Raw genomic sequence first — 15,757 nt, forward strand, 5'->3', positions numbered from 1 at the left:
GGAAATTGTAGGGAAAACATATCACTGATTTTAAATATTTATAATAACAAAGTTTGAGGCACTCTGAGTTCCTTGAGAACTAGAACTGTGTCACACTCATCTTTAAACCTCCAGAGTTTAAAGACATCTACACAATGTCTTATGCATGCTAGAAAATTGAATATATAACAATAGATATAATTTTAAAAATTGACTAAACTGAGAAGCTATGATGAGTTTAGATGCAGCTGATATAACATGAAACCTCTGTAGATCTTGAGCCAATGATACCATGATAGTCAACATATTTTCCTTGAATTCACTTATGGTCAGCAAGGCCTAACTCTAGTTGCCATTTCATTTTATGTTAAACTGTTTATAATTTTAAAATTTCTTCTCAAATGACCTTCTTTAACAAGTCATTTCTTTTATAAGCAACATAAAATAAGTATTTTGAAGGCATGTAAAACCCACTAATATCAATTTGATAAAGAGGTTATTTTATACTACAAGTAGTTAATAAGGGTCAGTCAGTAAACAATTAAATTTTTGAAATGCCTACCTATAAAAATAGAGTAAATTATTAATAGTTTATGATTCTACATTATTTTCTATTCATTATAATCAACTGACAGAAGCAATGAAAATATAATGTACAAAATACAAAGTTGTCTTTTGCCTTCTATCCTTTTCCTTACTTTCATCATAAAATTATTTAACCAAAATGTTGCTTATATTAATATCTGTTCACTTCTAACCGTCAGCATCTTGTTCTTCTTCTATCTGCTCGTCCTTTTGTCTGTCTCTTAAATAGCTGAGGTGCAGATCATTGACCCACTTCACTTCTCATCTTTCATACTCATACATGCATTATAATCTATAGGTTAGTGAATCCCAAATCTATTTATTAAAACTAAATCTCTTTGTGGACTTCATGACGAGGATACATGACTGATTGCATGACTATGAGCAGGAAGCATATCAAACTCAACTCGTTTGAAATTGAACTCATAACCCTTGCCCAATGCCACTGTTTCTATTTCTATGTTTTTTATCTCAGTTCATGGGACCAGCAGCCTCCTTGCTGCCTGTGGGGAAACCTGATCACTAATGTTGTTGCCTCATTCGCCTCATTCCCACATCCAATCAATGTCAATTCTCATCATTTTCACCGCTTGACTTTCTCTTAAATCTTTCCATGTTTTTGGTCCTCCCTGCCATTACTTTATAAGTCATCAAAGTTTCTTAGATTACTAAAAAATCTTTCTACTATTTTTATACCATTCTCTAGCCCTGCTTTCCTACGATCCTTTCATTATTCTGCAGCTAGCATAAATTTTCAAAAATACCAGTCAGATCATGTCTGTCTTTGATTATATCTCCTCAATGTTTACCTCTTTATTTTAGGATAAATTCAAAACATCTTAACAGGCTGAAAAGAAAAAGCCTTAATATATCTCATCCAGACTGACTTTATTATTACTGGGAGGTAGAAGTTATTGGGAGAGAGAGACAGAGCAGACAGAGAAATTTACCTTGAACTTACCCCCAATTTCTTTCTTTTTTTTATTTCCTCTACTGACTGAATTCCTTTATATTTTTCTAAGCATCTTATGCATTCTTCCACTTCTAGAGTTTGACATACGCCAGTTCTACCACCGAAAATACTTTTTAATTCTCTTTTCATTATTTTCCCCCTAATGTTTTAGTTTTCAGTTTAGGTATTGTATTATTGTGGATAGTTTCCCTGGTATTTTTTTGTTTGCCCTTATAACACCCTGCTTCTTTTCTTTTATTCGGTGTTAACATTTGAACGTGGTATTCGTATTGCCAGTTCACCACGTCTGCTGTTCATTAGACTGTAAGCCCAATGAGGAAGACATTTTTTTCATTATAAACCTTGCATCCTGAACAGTAAGGGACGGTGTTTTAAGATATACGAAGGAATAAATAAATGAATGAGCCATAAAATGTTGCTGTTATATTTATATTCATGATAAATATGTTCTTGAAATATTAATACATAAAAGTTATGATATAATGTTCACTTAAGACATAACATATAATGTTTCAAAAAGATATGAAGCTATTCACAATTTATTAATTATCTATGCATCTATATATTCCAAAAAGTATGATAGACTATAGATTTAAACATGTATAAGATAGTCTTTGATGCTAAGAAATTCATACTTAATTGAGAGGATCACTACACAAATAGATTAAATACAATATAGTACATGATGTCAATAAAATAACATTTCCACATAAAAATGTTTTCCATTTTTGAATTACATTTGGTATGAGATGTTAAATAAATTTTATGTACATGTCTAAATATATTTTCCTTCAAATTTTAACCTTAAGGTGAAAAGTTCATCATGTAGTTTTAATTTCCTGAGGAAATCAGATACTAATCAAGAAAAAATAAATCTGGCATTAATGTTGTATATGTGATTTTGATGGAGCAATTAGATTGATTTAAAGTACTCCTAAGCAGTTTGATTATAGTAGTGTACCCACAAGCAGTTGAAAGTTTAAGATGAACTATAATTTATCACAACATAAATTTGGATTCCATTATATTTACATAGCCTATAATAATGAGAAAAATGGTATTATTTCTAAATTAAGTTGATGATTATGGTGGTGTTAATGATTTTTATTTCCATGTATATGATACATTACAGTGCTTTATGAAATGGGATGAAAACTTTATAAGTGATTCTCTCTACAAAGTATTACTTTTACAAGTACTATTGAAATGTTGCAAATGCTAGTATAAATCAAAGCTATCTTTCTTTGAGACTACAGAATAGTTTTATATAATTACTTGGGAAAATGAAAGAAACTTAGAAAATGGTAGATAATCTACCCTAGACTCATCTATGTAAAGCAAGGCATCCATGAAAAGTAAGAGAAAGGCAATTATTTAAGCAATTAAAAGAAGAAAATAATAACATCAATGCAGAATTGAAACCAATGTTTAAATTAAGTCCTCAAAGATCAACTACACTCTTTAAGTAAGTACATCTATTCATGGTAACTGATTCCATTCTTTTATTTACTCAAATTTGTGTTCATCTTTAAAGCACTGAAGAATTTGGCAGAGTGGTTCCAAAATCAGTGTCCATTAGAATGACCTAGGAAGCTTGTTTAAAATGGAGATTTATTGGCAACACTCACAGAAATTCTGATTCAGCATGTCTGGAACTAGGTACAAGAATCTGCTCTTTGAAAAACACCCAAGGTGACTCTGATGCAGGTTACCATAATTGAGGCACTGAGGAAACTTCTAGAGAAGAAAAGTTCAACACCAGTATGCTTATTTTCATTAAAGTCAATAGGACTTTCATTAAAGTCCTCATTAAAGTCAATAGGACTATTCATATCTCTTTTGAGAAAGGAGGAGGGTGTTGTTGCTCAGACACTGCAGAGAATCTGCACTCCTCTTTGTCACTTGATCTTGGTGAGATCAACCACAGGTCACTCAGGTGAATACATTTTAAACCAGTCAGTGGGGCTAATAAGAATGTAGGTCCGACAACAGAACAACCTTCCAAACGCACCAGATGGGAAAAGTTGAAGAAGAGAAATGTTTCTTTGGACATACGTTAAGTTGGGGGCACACAGGAAGAGGAGATACAGGGGGAATGAGGATAGACTCATAATCCCACCTAAAAAAACTGCAAATTCTCAGTGAGGCTGTTAAGGCTCTGTTGGATGAGGACTCAGCTCACTTTCTGAATATATACAACCTTGACACCAAGGATACCACACTACTTGCAATGTATGAATTTGGCATGAACTTTGATACCTCTGCGACTTTGCTTAAGATGTTTCTTCAACCTAGAATCCCCTCCTTCCTTTGAGGACAATATCTTTCTTTTATTTTTTAAAGACTCAGCTCCAGTAATACTTTCTATGTGACACACTATGCCTCCAAAAAGAATTATTTTATTTTTTTTCTTTCCCAGAGTACTTTGTATTTTGATTATGCATTTAATGGATTTAGCCATATTGTTGCATCTCTCACAGTGTTTTCAGTTTCTAGAGGCCAGGCAATAAATTCTTCTTTTTTCAAGTAACTTGTCTAGTTGGCAAAAACCACATGTTACACAACCATCTAAACTGGCTCCCAGTAATCCCCACATCTTGATATTCACACCCTCATGCAACTCCCTTCCCTTCAGTGTGATCTGAATCTAGTGGCTTGCTTCTACTGAATAGGACGTGGCAAAAGTGAGATATCATTTCTGAGATTAGGTGATGAGTGACTGACGTTCATCTTGCTGGCTCTTTCTCTCTCTAGCTTACTCATTTTGATTATGCCAGCTGCTGTCGTGTGAACAGCCCTATGGAGAGGCTCATGTGGCAAGAATCTGAGGGGAGCTTCAGATAAATAGCTGGTGAGATTCTGAGACCCTGAATTTTGCCATCAACCATGAGTGAATTTAATTGCAGCCTTATGAGAGACGCCTTAGAGGACTGAACTTAACCATGAATGGATTACTAAACTTCAGGCACTGTGAGATCATAAACATTGTTTTAAACCACCAAATTTTGGTGCAATTTGTAATACAGCATAAATAGTACCTCATCCATAAGGAGTAGATCTCTCTTCTAAGTTCTTGCAGCCTTCCTCCCCAAGAACTGAAGTTCTGTTAATGAATAGCAGTGTTGTACCTATTTTTAAAATAATTGCTACTTCGTCTTCTGATTATGTGCTATTTCTCACCCAAACCATGATTAAGATTGCCTTAATCAAGGGCACCATGTTGAGGGTGCCATATGCTGCCTCTGTCATTGAATGTACTTGCCAGACAACTCTATTCCTTCCCCCACCCTACTCCTGATTTTGAAGGTCTACAGATAGGCATTGGTTCAAACATCTTGTGTGGCTATTCTCATCATTGACTCACCATAAGAAAGGACCTGTAATGACACCATGGACCAACAAGGTGAAAAACACAGAGAATGCATATTATAACTACAGAGTATATTTTTGTTCCTCAATTCCCAACTGAGGCAATGAGAAGTATTGATAATGATTATATTTTTTTAATATTTCAAAAAGTCTGACATGTTATATAGTTACATATCATTTAGCTATAAAGTTAATTAAAACATTATTTTTATAATTATATCAACTGAGTGTGATACTACATTGATCAAGTAGTTGTCACTCTGATTAATTAAAGATATTTAATAAATATTGCTTAATGAGAAGTGATGTCAGATAGACAAAAAATCTTTCAATATACAGGGAAATTATTAAAAATATCCTTCACAATGAAATTATTAGGAACTCTTACTATAGCTTGAGACTGATCCAGTAATTTGCACTTATTGATCATAGATAGAAATCTACCTAACTATTCCACTGTTGTACACATAATATTACATGTATATTTCGTTATTCTCATATTTTTAGTTCTTATCTTTTCATTTTAAAATACAAATTTACTATAGAATTCTCATAATTAAGAAGTATAATAAGCTTAAATATAAATAGATGATAGATATCAAGAATTTAACAATAATTTCAATTAAATTATATGTACATTGCAAGTGAAAATATTTATGCATTTTATACTTTATTATGCTTTACCCATGCAATAAAATTCACCTTGATAATTGTTACTGCTAAATTATTTTTAATTTCTTTTTAAATTTCCAGATAAAATGGTATGTTCTTACCATGTACAACATGTTGTTTTGAAGTATATATACATTGTAGAATGACTAGCTCTAGCCAGTTAACATATGCATTACTTCACATAGTTATCATTTTTATAGTGAGAACACTTTATATCCACTGTCTTAGCATTTTTCAAGAATACAATGCATTGTTAACTATAGTCACCATATTGTATAATAGATCTCTTGGATTTATTCTTCCTATTAACTGAAATTTTGTATTCTATAACCAACATCTCCCCAACTCCTCACTACTAACTTATTTAAAAGAAATGAATGAAGCATAGGCAAGTAACTATGTTTCCAGTAGAATTATTGGCACCCAAACCACAGGATGTGTTTTGAAGTGGGAGAACTCAGGGCTTCAATTTTAGCCTGGCCATCATTAGCTGTGTGACACTGAGCAACCAACAAACTATCTCTCCAAGTACATTTCCACCCTCCTGCAATGCGGAAAATAATACTAATTTTGTAGGATTATTGAAAGGATCAAATAAGTTAATGTAGTGAAAGCCATTAGAACAGGTTAGTAGTTAAATCTATTAGTTACATTATTCTAGAAAATTAGCTATTCATTTTTCATTTGGTCTCACAACATCATTTCATGGCTGACTATTTGGCATACAGGCAAAAAAAAAACTACTTCCAATAATTCTTCCACAAAATCTACTCTTTTTCTCTTTATATCTTTTATCATTTAATGACCACACCGTGATAAGTCTTAACATTTTGCAACCTCTCCCTGGAGTTTATATGACAGATCATTTAAATCTAAATTTTCTGAAATTCAGCATAATTTTCACAGTTATTACTTATTAAAATACACTAATCTGATAAATTTATAACTACCCCTAAATTGTAATATCCTTGAGAATAGACATCAGTCTTACTCAGTTTTCTAATAACCCACAACAAATAGTGCTTTACTCGTAAATAGATGGCGCTCTACACAGCTGATACAAACGAATACATGAATTTAAGCCTGAATTATAGATACCAATGTCAGAGTTTGATTTTCTTGTACATTTAAAGATAACACTCTATGTGAAATTTAAAAACTTATAGCTCTATATAGAGGATAATCTTAAAAATTAATTATCCAACAATTTAATCTAAAGTCATATACATTTGTATATAAAATTTTTTTCAAATATAGCATTTAGTAAGGCAATTCACTGACACATTATTTATTCCACAATAAATGGAACCAATTCATTGCCATTTGGATAATTAATATGACCAAGAATCTAGTATCATCTGTCTATTTTATAATTATATAAAATGTATTTTAGAAATCTAATGAAGTTATTTTTAATTATCTTTAACTAATGGCATTTGTTGTAGTAACACCAAAAAGTTGGGAACATTTGCCTGTTGAAACTTTCTGATAATTTTAATGAAGTAAAATTTGGAGCATCCGTCTCTTTAAAAATTCTCAAGGTTAATATCATAAAAACAGCAAAGCAGCAATGCATAAAAGCAGTATTAGGAGACTAATAAAATTATTTGGACCTCTAACTATAGCAACACTGACTAATGACTGCTTTTTAATTAATTGGAAGTTGTTCAATCATTATGCCATTTCATTTCACCTGAGATTTTTTATAAAAGGGTCATGGCCAAAACATATGCTAGTTCAATCTGCAATAAGGTATACTTACACAATTTTGTTCTTCTTGGCAGGGCAAGTGTGGGCTATTTATTTCTAATTCATTCACTATAATGATATCCCTGCTCAGTTGGCTAGTTTGATCAATGAAGACAGTCTTAGGCATTAGAATACGAATAAAGTTTACTTTCAAACTTACACATTCAAACAAAATAAAAACCCACAATTAGACAGTCTTATTACATAATCTTTAATTACCAAATTACATATGTTAAGCTTCTTTATTTTTCAAATAGATATAGTCTTTGTTCCACCAGACTTTCTTGATGGTTCTAAAATACATACAATGGTCTTTGAATATATGCTGGAATGGACTAAAGGTCCATTTTCAAAATATGTATTTGGCATCATCCTTAGATTGTGTGTGTGTGTGTATGTATATATATGGATTATGTGTTAAGTCTCAGTTCCACCTATGTCCCAGTGAAAGTTAACATAACTTCTTAGAATGCGTGCAGTAGGATTTCCTAATTTGCATTTAGGTAAAAACTATAGCCGACAGCCTGGAGTGGCAGAGCCAGCATGTGCACTAATCATGTTGATAACTCAATTAGGGTTCTATAACTTTAAGATATCTAAGCTTTCAAGAATCAATGACATTTGCTTCCACTGTGAGATTTCATACTTTCTTCTGTTCTCTAAATGGTTGAAACTCAAGGCTCTGAAAGGAGGCAGTGGACCTTGTTCTTATGAGTGAACTCATTCCATGATGATGATTTTGATAGCCCAGGGAGGCACTGGGGAGAAAAAGAACTTCCGTAGCTATAGTACACACAACCAATAAACTATCTGTATAATTCATCTGAAGTTAGGGTATGGGGGCCTACCACCCCTGTATCAACCAATGAAATACGCACGTGTTTTGTGTATGTGTTAATAGGAAGGTTTAGGTTAGATTAGATAGTTTTCTACTGAACAATCTTTTATTATGGACAATATGTCTATGATAAGAAGATACTGAAAGGACTCCTTCTGGGAAGTTGTCACTTATTATGTCCAGGCCATTGGAGTGAATGTAACATGGTTCGCAAAGATCTTACATTCCATAACTTAGATATTTTATTTTCACCATATTTATCAAACATCTTTGAAAATTAAAGTTTATTTTTAAATTATAATAGAGTTAAGCTGCCCCCAAAATCCTGTATGAATGAATGAAATGACAGCATGAAAGGAATGAGGAATAACCTACGTAACTGTAGCAGGATGCAGTATGGGAGCGGAGACGGACATCACATTGAAGGGAGACTTCAGGAAAACAACTTAAATAGCATGGGGGTGGCGAGTTCTCCAAGAGTGGGAGACTGGCATTCTCCCTATAATATGTCTGCTTAGGCAGCTAACTTGATCTTATCTCATCCCTGACCAAGGGGGGAAGATTTGAAAGGAGATGGCAAGGCAGAGAAAACACTCAACAGAGAAGCAGCCTGTTATGCACCGGTTTAACTTGGCAAGGATGTGTGAATTTCCTCAGGGTCAAGTGGCACAGCAGAAGGGAGCTGAAATTGAGATATCACACTATTAACTCACCCAAGAAGGCTGAGCAGGGGGTCCCTGGAACTAAGAAGCTGTGTGGCCTACCATTGGGTGCCCCTATCAGATTTTTATGGAGATGGGATGCCTGGAGCCCCCAACAACAAAGAATTCACAAAATCACACAAGAGACTTAATGTTTGGACAACTGCCTTTAGCACCAGTTCATTTTAACCCTGAAAGCAGTGGCAACCAATGGAATATTATACAGGCACTATGTGAAGAGAGATTTATGCATTTTTATTTCCCTCTCTTCTTTCTACTTCAATTGACTAGAGATTCTATCCCCCCATTCTGATGGAATTAAAGTTACAATTTATGCTGTCTTTGAGTTCTCCAGATATCTATTGCCAAGTAATGACAAACAGCTCCAAAATGTAGTTGCTTGAAATAATTATATGTTCATATTTCTTCACAATTTTGTGTGTAAGGATCTCAGCAGGGTTTAGCTAGGCTAAAATTCCATTTCACATAGCACTGATGGAGTTTACATGGTAGCATTTGGCTAGCAAGTGTACTGGACTAGAGGTTCCAAGATGGTATCACTCACACATCCATGGCAGGTATGTTTGGAAGCCAGAGCTGAGCAGGGTTTGTCACCACCACGTGACCTGTCCAGCTGGGCAGCCTCAGGGGACTGAGACTTCTTACGCAACAGGTCGGAACACTAAGAGTAAGAGTTCCAACAGACAGGGTAGAAGCTGCATGTCCTTCAATGTTAGACTTACTTTTAATAATTAGAATAGCCTAAGAGTAATAAGATTAGCTAAAGACATCACTGAGGAGTAGGAGAAGGTGTATGACTATCCATGTTTGGAAGCAGTTGTTAAAGATAAACAAAACTGTTTCATATTTACACCCCCACTGAGTTGAGACTGATCAAAAACCCTCAACAGAAATGTTCACAGCTCTTCCTTGCACTGAAAGGTGAAATTAGCTGCCAAAGTGTTATATATTTGCACCAGATGCACAAAATGAAATAAGAAGGAAACAAAATGAAAGAGACTCAAATGGGATTTTCCTGAACCTTTCAAGAGACCATAAGCAGAATGACTGGGAAGATGCACTTTTATTAAAAACAGCTATGTCAAGAGCCAAAGTCACCACTCCCACCCTAATCTATTACCTGAGAAAGTACTGATAATATCCCTGATTATTCAGTCAAACAAATAAAACCTATAATCGCTTTCAGTCTAGAGGAGTCTCTTCTGAACCAAGCAGAAACTAATACAAGGAACAATTCCTAATGATACTGTAGATTCTGAGCAACTCCTTGAAGAATTGCAATTAAAACTCCTATATTCCTATATTCCGCAGTGACATTCATTGAAATATAAATTCGAATGAAAGGAGAGAGAGGGAAGATGGATGATTTTTAAAATGCCCTCTTCAATTTCAGAAAATATTTCAGAACAGGCGATTTTTATATGATAATTATTTCCTCTTGCCTGGCTCTGTGAAACTCCCAACGATAAATACAAGAATCCTGTGTGGAAGAGAAGTTAAAACTCTGGTGGATTTCTGATGGTAAAGCGTAGAAAAGAATGAGGTCACACAGTGAAATGCACTACTAGATATTCCTGCAATCCTGCAAATAGGGCTCAGTGGCAGCTGTCACAATTGCTCTGGACTTATGCTATGAGGAAAAGGAGCAGGTTTCTGAGTTTCCCTGGGAGACCAGCTGTCAGTCCAAAAATGAAAAACACCTCAGCAGGGACTCATTTAAGAGTCTTAAATCCAAAGAACTGCAGTATAACATTGATTCTGTCCATGCCATACTTACTAACTTTACTCGCAATTATGGAGAAATTATACTGCGCAGTACTTTCTCTGTCTAGTAATTCATTAGTGGCGATGGTTCCTTCAGTTCCATCTATTGTAAAGTAGCTGTCCCCATCACTCTTCCAATCTATGAAGTACCTGTATATGAAAAGAGTAGATGCAAATGTGCAATGATTACACATTAATCATAATGGCAGTTAGGCTAACTTGACACAGTTCCTTATTTTTCTCCCTGTGGCTATTACCTACCTTGCAATAAAGAAGAGTGTAAATGACAGCTTCTTTATTACAAAGTCAGTATGCTCAAGGGGAAACTGGAAATAATGAAAGATTTAGTACTCCTGCTGTTCATATTATTTTAGGGTCTTGACACCTTGAAAGCTCAGCAGAGACTAAAATTCTAAAGCTGACCATGAGTTTCCTTAACCTGCTGAATATTAAAACTTTTTCAAGCAGTAAAAAAATTCTGTAATGATGGCTGTGGCTGTGGAAATGGTCAGGGTGGGGGAGGTATCTGAAAACAACTGCAAAGAACCCAGGTTAGAACAGAGGTAGGATCTTTGTGTTTCTGTGGACAGAAAAATAACACTATGGAAAATAAGTGGAAAATTTTTAACTGACAATTTAGTAATTGTGCAAAAATATTTCTCCTCAAACACATACATCTAAAAGGGTCATTGTTGTTTTGTTATAATATATAATCAGATCAACATTTTTTCAAAAAGCAGTGACCTTAAATAATGTTTCTTTGTCTTTTTTATTATCTGATGCATTTGATAATAATGAGTGTTGCCTTATGTAAAGCAACTGGACTAAAAAATCCAAGAAAATGTATAACAAAATAGAAATCGCATCTTTAAGTAATGGCAGACAGATGAAGGGATGTTATGTAAATTTGTTTTTCAAACATATTTAATTCACAATAACAATAGTTAACATTTTTAAATGTGACCATATTATAGACAGTCTCAATTATTACACATATTGATTTATTAAATCCCCATAAAATCTCTAAAAATTAGTATTATTAATCTCTCTATTTTACGTATGAGGAAACTGAAAACATAGAAAAATGAAGGAATTTGCCCACATTCACAGAGCTAGAAAGTTTTAGGATGATATTTGAACCAGATCATTAATGTTTCCCATATAATTATCATTATATAGTCTTACCAATTTTAAATAGAACATTTAATGGGAAGGGGCTTTTCTAATCCTAAAGAACAATACACAATATTTTTCTCAACATTATTCTGGCCTGGGAATAGGTCATTCCAAATACTGGCTGAAAGCAGATGGCATCATTATTAGTCCACTGAAATCCCCAAGCCAAAGAAAGTTATCTTGCTCATCATAAAAAGTAAGGTAATAATAGCAAGTTATTATTTTACATGCTGGTTATTTGAAACTGTAAATGTTTGCATGTCATTTCAGTACTAGGTCAAAACTAGCTTGCCTTCATGGATGAGATGTAGGAGTCTTAACTTGTCCATATTTTTAGTGCAAGTATGCATTATTTTATCATGCTTTCATTTATTGCACTTCACAGATATTGAGTTTTTTACAAACTGAGGATTGGTGGCAACCCTTTGTTGAGCAAATCTATATTGGAGCCATTTTTCCAACAGTATGTGCTTGCTTGCTTTGTATTAGTGTGTCAATTTCAGTAATTCTTGCAGTATGTAGTAAAACTTTTTTATTACCATTAATAGGTTGATCTATGAGCACTCATTTTTGGTGTTACTATTTTAATTGTTTTGGGGCACCACTAACTGCACCCACATAAAACAGTAAACTTAATCAATAAACGTAGTCTGTGTTCTGACTCTTCCACTGACTGACCATTTCCCTTCCTTCTCTTGCTCCTGAGGCCTCGCTATTCCTATTCCCTGAGACACAATGATATTGAAATTAGGCCAATTAATAATTCTCGAATGGCCTCTATGTGTTCAAGTGAAAGCAAGAGTCGTGCCTCTCACATTCAATTAAAAACTAGAAATGGTTATGTTTAGTGAGGAAGGTATAGCAAAAACCGAGATAGGCCTCTTGCACTGAACAGCTAGCTAAGTTGTGAATGCAAAGAAAAAGTTATTGAAGGAAATTAAGTATGGTACTCCAGTGAACACATGAATGATAAAAAAGCAAATCAGCCATATTGTTGATACAGAGAAAGTTTTAGTGGTCTGGATAAAAGATTAAACCAGCCATAACATTCCCTTAAGCCAAAGTCTAATACAGAGCAAGGCCCTGTCTTCAATGTCATGAAGGCAGAGAGGTGAGAAAGCTGCAGAAGAAAAGTTTGCAGTTAGCAGATGTTGGTTTATGAGGTTTAAGGAAAGAAGCCATCTCCATAACATAAAAGGGCAAAGTGAAGCAGCAAGTGTTAATGTGGAAGCTACAGCAAGTTATCCATAAGATCTAACTGGGAACACTGATCAAGGTGGCTACACTAAACAACAGATTTTTGATACAGATCAAACAGTCTTCTATTGGAAGAAGAGGCCATCAAGAACTTCATAGCAAGACAGAAGTCAATACCTGGTTTCAAAGCTTCAAAGGACAGGCTGACTCTGTCTAGGGACTAATGCAACTGGTGGCTTGAAGTCAAAACCATTGCTCATTTTTTCTTATTTCAGCAAATTACAGGTCAGCATATTACGAGGGTACAAATGTTTGGGTTACATATATTGCCTTTGCCCCACCTGAATCAGAGCTTCCAGCGTGTCCATCCTCCAGACAGTGTGCACCACACCCATTAGCTGTCAACCAATGCTCATTTACCATTTCAAAATCTTAGGGCCAGGGCCAGGTGTAGTGGCTCAAGCCTGTAATTCTAGAATTCTGGGAGGCCGAGGCAGGAGGATCACTTGAGCTCAGGAGTTTGAGACCAGCCTGAGCAAGAGTGAGACCCCGTCTCTACTAAAAATAGTAAAAATTAGCCAGGTGTGCTGGCATGTGTCTGTAGTCCCAGCTAATCAGGAGCAAGAGGATCTCTTGAGCCCCACAGTTTGAGGTTGCTGTGAGCTAGTCTGATGCCACAGTACTCTAGCCCAGGTGACAGAGTGAGACTTGATCTCAAAAAACAAAACAAAACAAAAAATCTTAGGTCCTTTATGAATTATGCTAAATCTTCTTTGCCTGTACTCTAGACATGGAATAACAAAGCCTTGATGACAGCACATCTGTTTATAGCATGGTTTTATTGAATATTTAGAGCCCACTCTTGAGATACATTCCTCAGAGAAAAGATTCCTTTCAAGATATTACTGTTCATTGACAATGCACTTAATTACCCAAGAGCTCTGATGGAGATATACAAGGTGATGAATGTTGTTTTCATGCCTGGTAACACAATATCTATTCTGCAGCCCATGGATCAAGAAGTGATTTTAACTTTCAATTCTTGTTATTTAAGAAATGCATTTTTGTAGGTCTATAGCTTCCGTAAATAGTGATTCCTCACATGGAGCTGGGTAAAGTAAATTGAAAGCTTTTGTGAAAGGATTCACCATTTGCAAAATATTAACACTAACAGGAGTTTGAAAGAAGTTGATTCCAACACCCATGGATGACTTCTGAGGGGTTTAAGATTCAATGGAGGAAGTCAGTGCAGATGTGGTAAAATAGCAAGAAAAGTAGAATTAGGAATGGAGCCTGAAGATGTAACTGAGTTGTCATAATCTCATGATCGAATTTGAACGGATGAGGAGTTGCTTCCTCTGGATGAGCAAAGAAAGTGGTTTTTGAGATGAAATCTACTCCCAGTGAAGATGCTGTGAACCTTGTTGAAATGACAACAAAGGATTTAGAATATTACATTAACTTAGTTCACAAAGTGGCAGCAGGTTTTGAGAGGATTAACTCCAATTTCAAAAGAAGTTCTACTTTGGGTAAAATGCTACCAAACAGTATTGCATGCTACACAGAAATCTTTCGTGAAAGGAAGTGTCAATCAATATGGCAAACTTTATTGTTGTCTTATTTTAGAAATTTCCAGAGCAACACCAACCTTTAGCAACCAGCCCCCTGATCAGGCATCAGCCATCAATAGCAATGCAATATTTTTAATTAAGGCATGTACTTTTTTAAGGGATAATGCTATTGCACACTTAATGTAAACATAACTTTTGTACGTACCAGGAAACCAGAAAATTTGCTTGACTTGCTTTATTGTGACAGTTACTTTATGTAGTGGTTTGGAATCAAACCCGCAATATATCTGAGTTATACCTGTAACTAATTTCTGAAATAGAAGATGCTAATTATTATCAAAAAGGGTATGATATGTTAATCTGATTTTGCTGTTTATTTGAGGGGTGAGAATGTACTGATGACTTCAGATTTCACTGTAGTTATCTTATATGAATGCTCTCAATTATAAATGAAGTTAAGGCACATTTCAAAGTTGGGGAACACAGGGATATAATAAGCCTAATTCTCTCTACTGCATATTCTTCTCTGAACAAGAAAGCATTTCTCACAACACTCCTTTTCAGCACCTCTATTTGACTTACTATATGCCTAATTTAAGAAGAACATTGCCACTGAAACTCCTCACAAATTACTATTTCTGAAAGAATTGTTGATGCAGACTAACTGTATTCAATTGTACAATTCATTAAATATTTTCTGAATGTCCACTCTACACTAGACACTGTATTAGAGGTGAGGAATATAAAATTAAGTAAAGCATGATGCCCACCATTGAAGAATCTAGTTGGTAAGACGTGTATAAACAATTTCAACACCTGGAAGAGGGATAGGGAAGACCGACCCTACAGGAGTGCCAAGAAAATGTGGCTAGTGTAAAAGCTAATGGTTCAGGCAAACCTTCCTGTACATGACCTCTAACTGACATTAGAAGGTTATGTAGAAATGATTCAGGAGAAGGCTGAGGCAGACAAAGTGAAGGGGGGAAAAGAAGGTATTTCTGGAAGCTACAACAGCAATAGCAAAACCATACAGGTAGTATGACAAACTGTAAGCTGTTAGGAATTATTATAGACAAATATCTGAGAGGCAAAACAACATGAAGAGAAATAAGTGATTTAGGTCAAAAGAGATCTTATACATTCATTATATTAAGGAGGTAGA

The 15,757-nt window shown here is 34.8% G+C and overlaps 1 protein-coding gene across 2 annotated transcripts in view; it reads right to left on the reverse strand.

The window, feature by feature from the left end:
• CDH12 (cadherin 12) overlaps window positions 1-15,757 on the reverse strand; it is a 351,941-nt gene that overhangs the window by 15,883 nt on the left and 320,301 nt on the right. For both annotated transcript variants that reach the window (XM_045566578.1, XM_045566579.1), the window contains one exon: window positions 10,665-10,801. In XM_045566578.1, the coding sequence (XP_045422534.1) occupies window positions 10,665-10,801 (137 nt within the window). The remainder of the gene's footprint in view (window positions 1-10,664; window positions 10,802-15,757) is intronic.

The sequence above is a fragment of the Lemur catta genome, chromosome 12, assembly GCF_020740605.2.
Source record: "Lemur catta isolate mLemCat1 chromosome 12, mLemCat1.pri, whole genome shotgun sequence".
NCBI lineage: Eukaryota > Metazoa > Chordata > Mammalia > Primates > Lemuridae > Lemur > Lemur catta.